The sequence below is a fragment of the Schistocerca americana genome, chromosome 1 (assembly GCF_021461395.2).
Source record: "Schistocerca americana isolate TAMUIC-IGC-003095 chromosome 1, iqSchAmer2.1, whole genome shotgun sequence".
Classification (NCBI taxonomy): Eukaryota; Metazoa; Arthropoda; class Insecta; order Orthoptera; family Acrididae; genus Schistocerca; species Schistocerca americana.
In genome coordinates this window covers 754,632,260-754,649,656 of record NC_060119.1, presented here as the reverse complement: position 1 = coordinate 754,649,656, position 17,397 = coordinate 754,632,260, and the positions used below count along the sequence as shown (strand labels likewise).

At 39.4% G+C, this 17,397-nt stretch overlaps 1 protein-coding gene across 4 annotated transcripts in view; it reads left to right on the top strand.

Annotated features, from left to right (window-relative positions):
- The window catches only part of LOC124611375 (ATP-binding cassette sub-family C member 5-like), a 515,589-nt gene that overhangs the window by 478,103 nt on the left and 20,089 nt on the right, over nucleotides 1-17,397 (top strand). For all 4 annotated transcript variants that reach the window (XM_047140243.1, XM_047140240.1, XM_047140242.1 and 1 more), the window contains one exon: nucleotides 14,266-14,458. In XM_047140243.1, the coding sequence (XP_046996199.1) occupies nucleotides 14,266-14,458 (193 nt within the window). The remainder of the gene's footprint in view (nucleotides 1-14,265; nucleotides 14,459-17,397) is intronic.

Sequence of the window (17,397 nt, the reverse complement as noted above, 5' to 3'; positions counted from 1 at the left end):
AAAATTCCCTCCATAAAATCTAGAACACAAGAAATTCAAAACACCGTTGTTAACCTTCCCCCAAAATCCTCAATCCTACAGGAGTTTCAGTCCTATAGAAAGGTCTTACCTTAAGTGGCCTCCCCCCCTGCCAACCCACATTTAATCATTTTGCACTTGTCAAATACCAGCTATCTTACTCCCAGTCCCTGCAACAGCAAACTTATTTGCTATCAATCCCTCCAACCAGAATCAACTTAATACCAACATTGAAACCTTGTCCCCTCCCAGTTCAGACCACCATCCAACTGTGACTCTCCTCCCTCCCATCTAACCCCCCCTCCACCCCAGTAAACTTCCAGGAATTCCTTACCTCCATCCTAGCCTCACCATCCTCCTCAGATCCCTTTCCAGGAACACAAACCTCTCAACAGAAAAAGAACAGCTATTCACAACCTCAAAACAGACCCAGATTTAAACATCCTCCCTGCAGGGAAAGGTTCCATCATTGTTGTGATGAATCACAGTGACTATCTGACTCCTCCACCGACAAGCTCTGCAATAGTGAACCCATTCCAGAAGTCCAGTATAACCTCCAATCCTTGCTGAAATCCTTGGGTATATCCCAGAATCTTTACCATAAATCCATCTCCTTTCTCACTCCAGTGATCTCCAACATACCCACTTTCCAAATGCTTGCAAAATTCCACAAACCCAACAATCATACTCCTCCATTGTAACTGGTTATTATGCTCCCACTGAAAGAATCTCAACTCTTGCAACTGAAACCAACAACCAACCAAACAACCAACCAGCTGCCAAAGCCTAGCCTCTCATATGAACCATTCCCATCACCAATTCTCAACTAACCGCAATCCAATCCCACCCTTATCCCTATTCTTCAATGTTGATACCACCTTCCTATGCCTCAACATCCCTCACGCCCATAGCTTTGTCAATATCTACTTCTTCTCCAAATGTCCTTCTGACTCCAAACCCACTACCTCATTCCTTATACACCTTACCAACTATCTACACACTCACAACTACTTCTCCTGTGAGGGGATGGTATATAAACAAATTCATAGCACAGCCATGGGCACCACATGACACTGTCCTATGCCAACCCGTCAATGGGCCATCTTAAGCAAAACCTTCCTAGCCTCACAAAATCCCAAAACCTCTTGTCCAGTTCAGGTTCATTGATGATATCTTCATTATCTGGACCCAGAGCCAAGACATCCTATCCTCATTCCTCCACAACATCAACACCTCTCCCATCCACTTCACCTGGCTGCCTGAAACCCAATATGCTACCATCCTGGATGCTGACCTCCACCTCTCGTATGGCTCCATCCACATCTCTGTCCATACTAAACCCATTAACCACCAACAGTACCTCCATTTTGATAGCTGTTACCTCGTCCTCACCAAAAAATCAGTCTGATACAGCCTGGCACCCCATGGATGGTGTATCTGCTGTGGCAAAGAATTCTGTTGCCCAGCATGCTGTAGGTCTCACTAAGCCCTTCACAACAGGCACTACCCTCCAAAACCAGTATGCAAACAGATTTCCTGTGGCATATCATAACATACCCCTAATCTTCCCACCAAGCACAAAAATCAGCTGCAAAGAAGTGCTCCCATCGTCAGCCATTATCACCCTGGACTGGAGCGACTGAACCATATCCTTTGCCAGAACTATGGCCATCTGTCATCATGTCTGGTAATGGAGGACTTCCTACCCAAGATCCCTCCCACTCATCCTAAAATGATATTCCATCAACCACCCCACCTACATAACACCCAGTCCATTCCTATGCTACTCCCACCCCAACCCCTCATCACAGGGTCATAACGCCAAGGCACCATATCTCATCATCAGTAATGACATTGAACATTAGTGCTCAAATTGGTGATGTTCAAGGAAGAATGCAGATATGGCCATCACCTTGATTTTTGTTGCTATGAATTAGAGCATGCTTTACTCTACTCCCAACTTTTTAAACTTGCCCATTGAATACAAATGTCACACAGAGGTTAAATGATCACAGTGGATTTCTTTGATGACATGCATCCCATACACAGCAAAAATGTTTCAAACTGCTTCTGTTGCCACCATACTAGAACTTCAACTAGAAAATTACAGTTGATAAATACGTTAAGAGAAACCTGTGTCCCAATACGGTTTCTAAAATAAAGGGAGGAGTTGGCACAAACCTTAGCTTTGCATTTACACTGTGTGACATTTACCGCTAGACCACGAGCTGATACATCATCAGACTTGCTTCTAGTAGGAGACATAACTTCCTCCATAAACTTTTTGTTGCTACAGTCTTTCTGTTTTATACAGATAGCTGGACTTAGGATTCTGAGGGAGTGGCCAGATTTATTGGCACCTTAAGTGAACAACTCAGACTTTGATTTTGTGGCAGCTGACTAGTGGCCATATTTTATGTGAAAGACTTAAATGGAAAAGTAAAGTGGTCCTATCACACTTCTTTAGGACACTCCTGAAATTATCTTTGTGTCCAATGAACACCCACTGACCTAGATAACATACTTCATTACATTACTCAAAAAGTCTTTGAGCCAATCACATATTGGAGATCCTACACCATATGTTGGGTCTTTTGTTAGTAGTCTACAATGTGGTCGAACATCAAATTCTGTCCAAAAATTGAGGCATATAGAAGCTGCCTATTGGTCTGCACCAGCTGTTGACAGGATATTGGTTGGTTGATTGGTTGGTTGGTTTATTGAGGGGAAGGGACCAAACAGCAAGGACATCAGCCCCATCGGATTAGGGATGGAAATCGGCCATGCCGTTTCAAAGGAACCATTCCGGCATTTTCTGAAGTGATTTAGGGAAATCATGAAAAATCTAAATCAGGATGGCCAGACAAGGGATTGAAACATCATCCTCCTGAATGCGAGTCCAGTGTGCTAACCACTGCACCACCTCACTCGGTGAAAGGATATTCTGTGTGAAAATGATGAGCTGGGTTTTGCATGGGTGATACTTTCTAAATTGCTGCTGATCTATGGACAGAAGCTTCTCTCATTATATTCAAATTTATTATATGCTGAACAAGACTGATGTTAAGAATATTGATGTATAATTTTGTGCATTGTTCTTTTACCTTTTTATACATCAGAGTAACCTAATCATTTTTTCTGGTCACTTAAGACTTTTTACTGTGCCTGAGATTCATGATGAATGCAAGATAAGAAAGAGGCGATGCTTATTTACATGTCATCCATGTGGAACAGTGTGTGGCAATTAAATGATGGGATCTCCTGTGTCAATGATTTATCAAGTGCAAGATTTAAGCCTTTGGCTATTCTTCTTCCATCTTCAGTTTGTGCAACAGATTGGTCATTGAGTGACAATAGAAGATGTTGACCATTTACTATGTAATACCAGACTTTTCTAGGATTCTTGAAAAGACATTTTGCTAACCTATAGCAGTGGAAGTTGTTATTTTATTGTATGGAACCGGGGACCTAGAAACGACAGACAGGCTTTGTCCCTATTTTAGCCCTCAGTGGTTCACAACACCACAACAGGCTACGGCAGTCCACTCACCCCTCTGTCGCCAAACACAGAACCCAGAGTTATTGTGCAGTTTCGCCCCCTCCCCCCCAGTGGACACCCCCCCCCCCCCAGTGGACACCCCCCCCCTCACCCCACCCCCACCCAGGAACATCTCACACCAGATGAGTGTAACCCCAATGTTTGTGTGGTAGAGTAATTATGGTGTACGCGTATGTGGAGAAAGTGTTTGCACAGCAATCGCCGACATAGTGTAACTGAGGTGGAATAAGGGGAACCAGCCCACATTCGCCGAGGCAGATTGAAAACCACTTTAAAAAGCATCCACAGACCTCCCGCGCACCGGACCTTGATAATCCGCTGGACAGATTTGTTCCAGGGTGCCTTCCTGCCCAGAAAACAGTGCGTTAGACCGCACGGCTAACTGGGCGGGCGGAAGTTGTCAAATAGTGTGCATAGCTCTCCTTATAGACTAACTTCTGCCTGTTGACATTTCTGCTCCCTTCTCTGCACTGAGATTGCAGCAGTCTCTGTTTTCTCAGCATTTTCTAAACATTATTATTGAACCAGATTTTTCTTTGCCATCCTTAACGTATTTACTTTTGTAAACTTATCCAGAATGTAATGTGTGCTAAGTTTAAAATTTCTGCAATATTCCATTACATACATTGTACTCAAATTAAATTATTTCCATTTATTTTGTAAGCAGAATACCAACAACTTCTTATACAAACATAAAAACTTCCCTATCCTTCTTAATGGATCTATTGACTCTAAAAATCATCATAGCTGTAATACTGCAAATAAGGTAAAGTCTGTTTGTAGCCACAAGGCCCAAAATATTTCTGTCACATGTGGGCTATTGGACAAATTTACTGAAGACAGTTTTCAGAGAAACTATTCAGATGTACTTTACAGGACTGTTTAAATTCTCTGGGGATGAGTGTATAGACATGTGAGTCTATACTGCGTGGGTTGACGTTCGCTCTTCCTCCTGCTGCTATGGCAAGTCAGGGTAATTATATTCAGTGAAGCTTAGACTTTCCTGGAATACATCTGCAACTTTAGTAGTAAAGTTGGGTGCCCATTAAAAGTAGCCAATGACTAATTTGAGTGCACCAAGGCTGGTTACTCACACCCAGGAATGTTCACAGTCAGGCTGAATTTTGACCTCGCTAGACATAGTATTTTTATATATTGCAATGAACACATCCCCGCAGCACAATCTAACCTGCCTTCTCAATATATTTCCATGTCTCAATTAGATATGGATGCAGAGAGTAACAAAGTATACTATTCTCCAGCTTTACTAACACGCATAAATTTGACAGTTGGAAGTTTTAATTCTTTACCTGAGATGATAGCATTACTGTCAATATTTTTCTTTTAGTTAAGGAACAACTTTCCAACACATTGGTGCTGTGTCTATGCTTGTTGAAGGTGTCAGTTATAAGTAATTTTTGATTCAGTTTATTATCTATACCATAATATCAAAATACAAACTACAAACATATATTTCTAAATAATGGGAAGAGAAGTGGTAACCACTCACCATGTAGTTGAATAACTGAATGGTTGACAGGCATGCGCACATGCACCCACCCACCCACACACGCCTACACACACACACACACACACACACACACACACACACACACATACACACATGCACCCACCCACCCACCCACACACACACACACACACACACACACACACACACACACACACACCTTGGTGGACTACATTGCTGTGGCACTGGTATTTCACCAGGGTGAGAGGTTGTATCAGGAGGTGTGAGTGAGAAGAGCAAGGAAACAGGTAACAGAAGGTAAGGGTGGAGGGAAGGGAGGCTCATAGCTGAAAGGGAGAGACTGCAATGAACTGGAATAGGATGGCACAGAAAGAGCAATTAAGTGTAGTACACAAAGGGAGTATTGAACTAGAAGAAGATAGTTCGGTGTGGGGGGAGGGGATAATAGAACAGAGAAGGTTTAAAATTGCAGAGGCAAAAGACTGAGTGAAGATATGCCAAGTGAGTGAAGTGGAAGACATGAGGCCAAGAGATGGGTGTGACACTAGTGGAGATTGAAGACAGGAGAATTGCAAGACCAAAGCATGAATCAGTTTGTTTTAACATTGGTACCGAGTGGGACTTTATACCTTTAATATACTATCTTCAGGGCAATAAATATCAGAAGTTTCTCATGTCTGATGAGAAAAACTTGTAATAATCAAATAACACACAACCTGTGGCAGTTTATTTGTACATTAATTCCAACAGTTTTCTTTCCTCTCCTGGAGGCAATGGCTGCATTTGCTGCATTATGATATTGAAAGATATATTGAAGCACAGTTTACGTCTAAGTAATTCAAGAGAAGCTTGTATGTGTACTTGAGGGAGGGGAGGGCACATGGGTGTGAGGAGATCCAGGTAGCATGGACTGTGATGAACATGTAATGCCCAGCAGCATGTTCTGCCTCTGAGTGCTCAACAATGCTCTGGGCCATACTTTGACAGTGGCCAATAATTCAGGTGGACATTTGCTTGATGATCATTCCCACATAAAAGACTGTGTTTAAGTTACGGTAAAGATAGTATATGATATAACTACATTCACAGCCCCATGAACCATGAACCTTGCCGTTGGTGGGGAGGCTTGCGTGCCTCAGCGATACATATGGCCGTACCGTAGGTGCAACCACAATGGAGGGGTATCTGTTGAGAGGCCAGACAAACATGTGGTTCCTGAAGAGGGGTAGCAGCCTTTTCAGCAGTTGCAGGGACAACAGTCTGGATGATTGACTGATCTGGCCTTGTAACATTAACCAAAATGGCCTTGCTGTGCTGGTACTGCGAACGGCTGAAAGCAAGGGGAAACTACGGCCGTAAATTTTCCCGAGGACATGCAGCTTTACTGTATGATTAAATGATGATGGCATCCTCTTGGGTAAAATATTCCGGAGGTAAAATAGTCCCCGAGAGAAGACAACATTCCATTAGAACTACTGACGGCCTTGGGAGAGCCAGTCATCACAAAACTCTACCATCTGGTGAGCAAGACGTGAGTTGTGATGTGTAGCTGTATTAGTTTCGTACCATTGCTTCCTTTTATTCCAGATCAATGAGCCATTGTCTCATGTGAGACAAAAATAAATTCAGTGATATTTTTGCAACTACTCAAGAGGACGTCGTTATCAGGAGAAAGAAAACTGGCGTTCTACGGATCGGAGCTTGGAATGTCAGATCCCTTAATCGGGCAGGTAGGTTAGAAAATTTGAAAAGGGAAATGGATGGGTTAAAGTTACATATAGTGGGAATTAGTGAAGTTCGGTGGCAGGAGGAACAAGACTTTTGGTCAGGTGAATACAGGGCTATAAATACAAAATCAAATAGGGGTAATGCAGGAGTAGGTTTAATAATGAATAAAAAAAAATAGTAGTGTGGGTAAGCTACTACAAACAGCATAGTGAACGCATTATTACGCCCAAGATAGACACAAAGCCCATGCCTACTACAGTAGTACAAGTTTATATGCCAACTAGCTATGCGGATGATGAAGAAATTGATGAAATGTATGATGAGATAAAAGAAATTATTCAGATAGTGAAGGGAGACGAGAATTTAATAGTCATGGGTGACTGGAATTCGTCAGTAGGAAAAGGAAGAGAAGGAAACATAGTGGGTGAATATGGATTGGGGGGGAAGAAATGAAAGAGGAAGCCATCTGGTAGAATTTTGGACAGAGCATAACTTAATAATAGCTAACACTTGGTTCAAGAATCATAAAAGAAGATTGTATACATGGAAGAATCCTGGAGATACTAAAAGGTATCAGATAGATTATATAATGATAAGACAGAGATTTAGGAACCAGGTTTTAAATTGTAAGACATTTCCAGGGGCAGATGTGGACTCTGACCACAATCTATTGGTTATGAACTGTAGATTAAAACTGAAGAAACTACAAAAAGGTGCTAATTTAAGGAGATGGACCTGGATAAACTGACTAAACCAGCGGTTGTAGAGAGTTTCAGGCAGAGCATAAGGGAACAATTGACAGGAATGGGGGAAAGAAATACAGTAGAAGAAGAATGGGTAGCTCTGAAGGATGAAGTAGTGAAGGCAGCAGACGATCAAGTAGGTAAAAAGACGAGGGCTAATAGAAATCCTTGGGTAACAGAAGAAATATTGAATTTAATTGATGAAAGGAGAAAATATAAAAATGCAGTAAATGAAGCAGGCAAAAAGGAATACAAACGTCTCAAAAATGAGATCGACAGGAAGTGCAAAATGGCTAAGCAGCTAAGCAGGGATGGCTAGAGGACAAATGTAAGGATGTAGAGGCTTATCTCACGAGGGGTAAGATAGATACTGCCTACAGGAAAATTAAAGAGACATTTGGAGAGAAGAGAACCACTTGTATGAATATCAAGAGATCAGATGGCAACCCAGTTCTAAGCAAAGAAGGGAAGGCAGAAAGGTGGAAGGAGTATATAGAGGGTTTATACAAGGGCGATGTACTTGAGGACAATATTATGGAAATGGAAGAGGATGTAGATGAAGACGAAATGGGAGATATGATACTGCGTGAAGAGTTTGACAGAGCACTGAAAGACCTGAGTCGAAACAAGGCCCCGGGAGTAGACAACATTCCATTAGAACTACTGACGGCCTTGGGAGAGCCAGTCATCACAAAACTCTACCATCTGGTGAGCAAGATGTATGAGACAGGCGAAATACCCTCAGACTTCAAGAAGAATATAATAATTCCAATCCCAAAGAAAGCAGGTGTTGACAGATGTGAAAATTACTGAACTATCAGTTTAATAAGTCACAGCTGCAAAATACTAACGCGAATTCTTTACAGACGAATGGAAAAACTGATAGAAGAGGACCTCGGGGAAGATCAGTTTGGATTCCGTAGAAATGTTGGAACATGTGAGGCAATACTAACCTTACGACTTATCTTAGAAGAAAGATTAAGAAAAGGCAAACCTACATTTCTAGCATTTGTAGACTTAGAGAAAGCTTTTGACAATGTTAGCTGGAATACTCTCTTTCAAATTCTGAAGGTGGCAGGGGTAAAATACAGGCAGCGAACGGCTATTTACAATTTGTACAGAAACCAGATGGCAGTTATAAGAGTCGAGGGGCATGAAAGGGAAGCAGTGGTTGGGAAAGGAGTGAGACAGGGTTGTAGCCTCTCCCCGATGTTATTCAATCTGTATATTGAGCAAGCAGTGAAGGAAACAAAAGAAAAAATCAGAGTAGGTATTAAAATTCATGGAGAAGAAGTAAAAACTTTGAGGTTCGCCGATGACATTGTAACTCTGTCAGAGACAGCAAAGGACTTGGAAGAGCAGTTGAACGGAATGGACAGTGTCTTGAAAGGAGGATATAAGATGAACATCAACAAAAGCAAAACGAGGATAATGGAATGTAGTCAAATTAAATCGGGTGATGCTGAGGGAATTAGATTAGGAAATGAATCACTTAATGTAGTAAAGGAGTTTTGCTATTTAGGGAGTAAAACAACTGATGATGATCAAAGTGGAGAGGATATGAAATGTAGACTGGCAATGGCAAGGAAATCGTTTCTGAAGAAGAGAAATTTGTTAACATCAAGTATAGATTTAAGTGTCAGGAAGTCGTTTCTGAAAGTATTTGTATGGAGTGTAGCCATGTATGGAAGTGAAACATGGACGGTAACTAGTTTGGACAAGAAGAGAATAGAAGCTTTCGAAATGTGGTGCTACAGAAGAATGCTGAAGATAAGGTGGGTAGATCACGTAACTAATGGGGAGGTATTGAATAGGATTGGGGAGAAGAGAAGTTTGTGGCACAACTTGACTAGAAGAAGGGACCGGTTGGTAGGACATGTTTTGAGGCATCAAGGGATCACAAATTTAGCATTGGAGGGCAGCGTGGAGGGTAAAAATCGTAGAGGGAGACCAAGAGATGAATACACTAAGCAGATTCAGAAGGATGTAGGTTGCAGTAGGTACTGGGAGATGAAGAAGCTTGCACAGGATAGAGTAGCATGGAGAGCTGCATCAAACCAGTCTCAGGACTGAAGACCACAAGAACAACATACGTTCACAGGTATCCCTGCTTCTGATGGGGTATGATATGGCTGAGACAGGTCAGGAATAAAAGGATGCACTTTGAGGGTGCATAGCACAGGTCTCACATCTGTATCGTCCACACAGATGTAATCCATGTGGCAATGAGTTGGGACTGTGTGTGTTGCATAAGGATGGAAGAAGATATTTCATAGATTAGATGGGCAGTGCAATACCAGTTAGAGGAAAGTGGGAAGGATAATGGGAAGGATGTTCTCCATTTCAGGGCATGTCGAAAGGTATTCAAAGTCCTAGCAAAGCACATTGTTAAGTTGTTCCAGCACAGGACTATATTTGTAAATTGGGAGTGGGCTGTGTCCCTTTGCAAAAGATTTCTTGTGAGCGGTGGGGGAATTAGATGCCTGTGTGTATATGACACAGGAGATCTGTTTGTGGGTGAACTTTTAAGGATATTGTTTGTCTGTAAATGTCGAACTAAACTGCAGTATGAGCATGGGCACCATCATGTACCACCCTGCTTGTAGACCATAACATGCGAGAGACTGATTGTCGCTGCAGATGTGTTGTCCACATGTTGCCATGATTTATGGGAGAGAGTTTTTTGTGTGTAAGGGATGCCAACTGTCATAATGGAGGTAGTTGATGCTTTGTGGCCTTGATATAAACCTAGATTTTTATGGAGCCATCAAGGGATGGACGTCAGTGTCAGGTAAGGTGTCATGTTGGTCCGAGGAAGTTCTGAGGAAGTATGTAGCAGAGAAGGTGTTGAGGATGTGGTGAAATGAGCATAGAATGCCTTATATCTGGTTTTAGACCATAATGATGTCATCAATAAACCTAAAGCAGAAGTGGGGTTAAGCATCTTGGATAACTAGGAAGGTTTCTTCTAGGTGGCTTATAAACAGGTTGATATATGAGACTTCCCTGCAGGACCAATGGCCATTTACAGATTAGTTTGTGTATCTACCATTAGATAATCAGTTATGTGTAATGCCATCCTCTCACACAATGAGTTGTGATGTGTAGCTGTATTAGTTTCGTACCATTGCTTCCTTTTATTCCAGATCGATGAGCCATTGTCTCATGTGAGACAAAAATAAATTCAGTGATATTTTTGCAACATACCACTAAAGGTTAAAACAATAACAGGCAAGAATGCTCTCTACATCATAAGCAGAATTTGTGAGATGCCATATTGTCTTTGTTATTTTTCAGTTGAAGCCTATATTCGGTGGATTTTATATTATAACTGACTCCATATGAATGTATGCTGTTTCTACATACCAGCACATTGAAGATCTTGCTCAAAAACACGTCATTATTGGTATAGTGTGTTGTACTAAATGCCAGGAAATGTCATTATTGGTGGTTAAAAAATTTTCATATTTAGTTCTTTTCATATTATAACTTGTTTGTTATGAAAGTACACCATTTTAAGGCAACAGCACATTGAAGAGTCATCAAAAATGCATTGTTCTTGGTAGGAGTTGTTGTAATTGTATGCCAGTTAATAACATATCACTGATTAAAGCCTTCAGAAGATCAGAACATAAAATACAAGGTAGAATACTGAGTCACAAAACAAAGTGTAGGAGGGTCACTCTGTGCTTTATCCATTTTATTTATTTATTTATTTTTATTTTTGTTTTATTTTCTATATTCTTACCTTCATATTTTATAAAAGGTTATGGGATTTTCTTATCAAATTTATAGAAATATTTTCTATAACATTTGATGTTATGTAAATATAAGTGCATTCTCTTTCAGGAGTAAGTTTGTCCAATCTTGTAAATTTTTATAAACTGATGTCCTTACTGATTGGACATGGAACATTTCTTCTTGTCTTGCAGCATGTTCATGGATACTGAAGATTTTATTTGTGTATACAACAGACAGAACAATACAAATAGCACATGGAAAAGGGAAGAAACATGCATTTTAATAGAGGTAACTGTAGGAATTTTTTGTGTGTCCATTATCATAAACAAACTCTATGGCTTGCAAGCCAGATACAGCCAGCAGCCAACAGAGGACACTGGAGAGCGCTATAGTGACAAATCACATTAACTGGAATGTTCCATGTGACATAGGTGCTGTGTCTCATGAGGTTCAATTTCCTCTCTACGTCAGTGTTAGCTGCCTCATCCTATGTGATGACAACTTAGAATATAAATAGTTTGGTGTGCTAGGAATGAGGTAGTATGTTTGTAGTTGGCAGAACATTGGGAGAAATAGTGCTTAATACCAGCAAGGTCATGGTCATGATGTGTCTTAGTGAATATGGACTTAGTAAATCTTCCTGGCAGATTAAAACTGTGTAACAGACCAAGACTTGAACTTGGGACCTTTGCCTTTCGCAGGCAAGTGCTCTGCCAACTGAGATAAACAAGCATGACTCATGAACTGTCCTCACAGCTTTACATCCACCACTACCTCATCTCCTACCATCCAAACATCACAGAAGCTCTCCCGTGAACCTTGCAAGAGTAGCCCACCTGGAAGAAAAGATATTGCCAAGATATGGCTTATCCACAACCTGGGGGATGATTTCCAGAATGATTTTCCACTCATGGGTCTGGAGGTAGTGTCAATAGCAACAAACAAGGAACCAGGTTGTCATGAGTTGGAAACGGTTGAAAGATGGTGAAGGAAGTGATTTGTGTTCTTGTAATGGGAAAATAGGCTATAAGTAATTGGTTGGAGGTGTTAGTCAACAAGATCAGTAATCTTTCTACAGAAACACAGTACCAGTTTGCAGATGCCTTCTGTCAGACAGTTGCTCTGGTTCATCACCACAGTGGTGGGAGGATGTTGGGAGGACAGTCAGATTAGGGTGTGCTTTAAGATTGTACTACGATCTATCACTATGTCAGAGGACCATATGTGTTTAAGATTACACTCTTCCATTCACATACTAAATTCCAAAATACAGGGTATACCAAGGAGACTCATCCGATTTAAAAAAAATCATAACTATTATGTTATCTGAAATACATGCGTGAACAACATTCCGTTGGAAAGAGCAAACTCTCGAGTTTTGCATGGTACATCAGAATGAATCATAAAATTTAAAAAATTGTAACTATTATGTTATTTGAGATAAGGTGTATGGTTCATTTTTCTTTGCCGACAACAATTTTACAGGAAGCACATATCACAATATGCTTGAGAACTTTCTTTCCCACAGCTGGAGACTGATTCGAATGACTTCATTTACAAGCAGGATGGGGCACTGCCACACTGGCATCTGGAAGTGCAGGAATTTTTAAATCAAAGGATTACTGAATGATGGATCAGTCGCACTGGACCAACTGATTCAGCCTTACATTACTGGCCTCCAATGTCACCAGACATGACTGCAACCAATAATTTTTTTGTGGGGGTTTATAAAAGACTGTTCATGTGCCTCCATTACCAATAACAGTGAATGAACTGAAACATCACATAACAGTAGCTGTGGAAGCTGCAACTCAAGGCATGCTCACTGCAGTGTGGGAACAATTTGAATTCCTCATTGACATGTGCTGTGTATCTCAAGAGGGGTGTATTGAAAACCTATGGTAAGGTATGAAAAAAAATGTTTTGAGCTTCCTGTTCATCAAAAAACAAAATTCACTGCATATGTTTATTAGTTTCAGAAATATAGATGTTCCAAATTGGATGATTCTTTTTTATATATCCTGTATGTCTCCTTACATGATACAAATAGTCAGCTCCCTGCCACAGTCTCGAATATCAATGAGTGACATCCACACTGAGAGAGAGTTATGAGGGGATGAATAAAAATGAAAACAATAACTGAAAAGTAAATTATAATTCGTGCAGTTTTTAATAATGGTTGTTTGTTTCAATAAACGTCTTTGCTAAATTTTATGAAGCTGCTCTGCCTGCTAGTTAGGCAAAGCCTTGTTGGCTAAAAATGAAAACCATATGTTGTTGTGAAAAAAAAGTATTGGAAGGAAATGGTGTTATGCTCTGTGAATTTTGTTCCATGCTACAATATTGGTAAACACAAGGAATAATCCCTTCAATAATTAATAAACCGCAACAATCAGCAGGAAACAAATGGTGCTACTAGCTTATTATTAGTTGGTTATTCGGGTTATCATGTAAGACATCCATCCACAGTTTCAAGTTGGGATCCATGGCTTTTGTCCTTACAGTGTTCATATGGAAAATCTCCTAGCACTTCTGACTCAGGGGATGTGCTAGTTTTCTAAGTTTCGAAAATTTGCCATCCTAGAAATAAGGTCCTTCATGTTTTGTACCATTTAAAACACTTTATAAAATACTTGCAAACATTGCTACATCCTTAAAATCCAGGATACAGAATAATGTTTTTATTGTAAATTATGTTTGTAAACTTCCATATATCATGGTAATTTGTCAGCAATTAAACCTGTGTTTTTACAAATAATAACAGCAGCATATTTTTTGCCATGAGTAATGGAATTTCATGTTTAATTCCAGCCATCATTATGCAATGAACTGCTTTGCATTTTTTCCTAACACATAAATGTCAGCTTGTTTTTTTCTAACACGGGAATCCTAATTTCCTTAACATTATTTGTCACAAACATCATCATCACATTTCAAATTTAAAAGTCCATGTAGCAATAATAATCACCTCACATTAAAATTTGCAGGTCAAACCTAGATGTAAATTGTCAATATACAGATGCAGAGATCTGGCTTGCATTGGAAAGAACAAAACTACGAGACAAGGTTCTTTCAATGAAGGGACAGTTGGATGCTAAGGTCACTCAGGAAGGGGACAGTCTGTCTACTGGTGAGAAACAATTACTGTGTCTTGCTAGAGCACTGCTGCGGAATTGTAAGGTATGTTGTCACATTTTTCCATAGTTAAATTATGCAAATTGGATTAAACTAGAAAAATAAGGAGCTGCATTTGAATTATTATATCATTAGTCATAACATTTGACTTTAAACAATTGTATCTTAGATACTATTATTCATGGTGAACATCAAAATAAGAATCATATAGATAAGAGAGTTGAGCACTGTAGTGAAAAATGTGTGTGATGCACAAAGCTTACACTGGGACACTGAGAAAAATCACAAATTCGTTGGATGCAATTTGTTACCGCTATCCTCTTTACTTATCAGCTATGTTGAAATGTTACACAAATGCTGCTTACTCTCTGACTATTTGTTTTAAGTTTTTTTCACTTGCGTCTCCAGTCACATGAGATTTGAAACTGAGCTCATTGACATAGTCTCTCCAACTTATTTTGGTTCTGATTCCCTACATAAAATTCATCTTTTATTTTTTTCTCCCTTTCTTTTGTTTATTGGCCCTCATTTTCACAAAACCATATTTGGCTTACCCTTCCAGGTATCATTAAAATATTTAACTTGCTTTCCAATTATGCTGAATGTGTTCACTTTAATAAACTGTTATTTAAAAGTAGAGTGACTTGCATAGTTCAATTATTGCATTATGCTGGGAACACCTCTTTAACATAGATGAAAAGATTGCTTAAGCTTTTTGCATCAATTGCTATTCCAGTCTGGATATACTTATTGTGCGTCATGAATAAATAAAAAAAAAGGGTAGTTATATGCATTTGCCTTAAAGCAGTCAATACTGCAGTACCATATGTGAAAAGGAAAATTAATTGGAGACTATTAGATGGGAAGATGGGAGGAACCAGGGGCACGGGCCTTGGGAGTTACCTGCTGAGCGCCCCACACTTTTATTCCGACCTCCTTCCTAAAAAATTGTATTGCATTTTTATTGCTCCTGTAGTCTACAAAAGCAGCTTATACTTAAGATATCAGTCAGATGGAAGTTATTATTATGCATACATATTAAATTACAAATAATACACTTTTTTCATTTAAATATTTCTGTAATACACTACATATATTTAACTGCATTATGGATGACATGTTGAATTGCAGACAGGCATGACAAAAAGACTGTTACACATTGGGTTTTCAGTCAAGGCCTTCCTCAGTAAAGAAAACACACACACACACACACACACACCACACACCGCACACCCCATGCACAGCCGATCTCTATCTCTGGTAGGTCAATTGTAATACCTACATTTAAATATTCTTTGATGGATTAAAAGGAGTGGTGCTGTAAATATGACTTCAAAGGTTCTCCAAGGGTTTTGACCTCAGTATTTGCTTTTATCTTTTTGGGGAATTTGTTATAATGTTTAATTCCCATATGCCAAGTGACCTTGAATGTCTTTTTTGCTATCTGCTGTCTTTACCTATTACATCTAGGAACCTATTGTTCTGAAAGCTTAGAAGGCAGTTTTCAATGATGTTGATGTTTAGTTTGTGGGGCACTCAACTGCGTGGTCATCAGTGCCCATACAAAGTCCCAATTTTTTACACAGTCCAATCTAGTCACTTTCATGAATGATGATGATGATGATGATGAAATGATGAGGACAGCACAAGCACTCAGTCTCTGGGCAGAGAAAGTCCCCAACCTGGCCAGGAATCGAACCCGGCACCCCGTGATTCAGAGGCAGCAATGCTAGCCACTGGACCACGAGCTGTGGATGGGACAGTTTTCAATTTAAGTGTATCCATACGCTCTATTGGCAGTTATTCTTCTTGCAGCAGTTTTTATGTTTACTATTGAATTTTGTTTAATTTGTTATTTATTACTAAGTGGGTCATTTAATTCCCACTAACTGAAACCAGAAATAATTAGAAAATAAAATGTTATCTGCATTGTAACCCTTTAATAAAATTCCAAAAATGCATCCAGCAACAAAGGACAAAATTAAAAAATTTTATTAAATATTTTTCTTCAAGAGGGAAAAACCCTCAAGTTGAAATTCCATTCCAGCACAATTTCTGCACACAAGATGCTCTAAAATTTTGAATTTTTCAAAATATTATTTTGGAAGTGTTCAGTCTGAGTTTTTAAAAGTCTTCAAAAGATATTCATATTTATTCCAAAACATGAAGCATAATATTATGTTACTTGCAAGATTTCATATTAAGGGGCTCCGGAACGCACTATACTTGCAATGTTAAAATAACGCTTATAAATTACATCGTCCCTCACAAAGTATTTGAGGTAGGAAGTTGAACTTTTTACAGATTAGTTATTGGAATATGGGCTACAACTTAACACAGGGATTTTACAAAATTTTTGTTCAGTTATTAAAGATGATTTTTTTTCAATTGTAATGAAAATTCACAACATTTTTTTGCAATTTTTTATTTATATATTCAAAAATATACAGTTTTTTGGAAAAAGGCTATGTTAAATTATGCAGAAGGTACTGTGTAACATTTACTGAAAGTTTGAAACAAATATGTTTGGAAGATCCTTAGAAAACATGTAATTAGTATGAGAAAATAAAAGTTTTGGGAATCGAGCGACAAAGATTGGATTAACTTTTTAGTGCATTCCAGGTCCATAGGATGGATTATCTTCATCCTCTGCAAACTCCTCCTCCAGCTTCCTCTTGTTCCTCCTCCTGTTTACTCTTGCTTGTATTTCTAGACTCTTTACAGCCCTGTCTGCAGCCCGAAGGCGTTCCTTGTCTAAAGCAAGCATCGCTCGTTGTTGTATTCATAGATTTTGCTACCATTTTCTTCAGTTGCAGTTACTGCAACACTGTTCCAAAAGGTGGTCATGTATGAACACTTATCACATTTCAGTTGTATTTCACTAGCAAGCCCTACGTGCTTTATTATGGAGAGTTCCAGACCAACTTCACTACAATGAATACATCTTACACAGTTTGAAAAAATTCCTTTGAGAACTGACATAT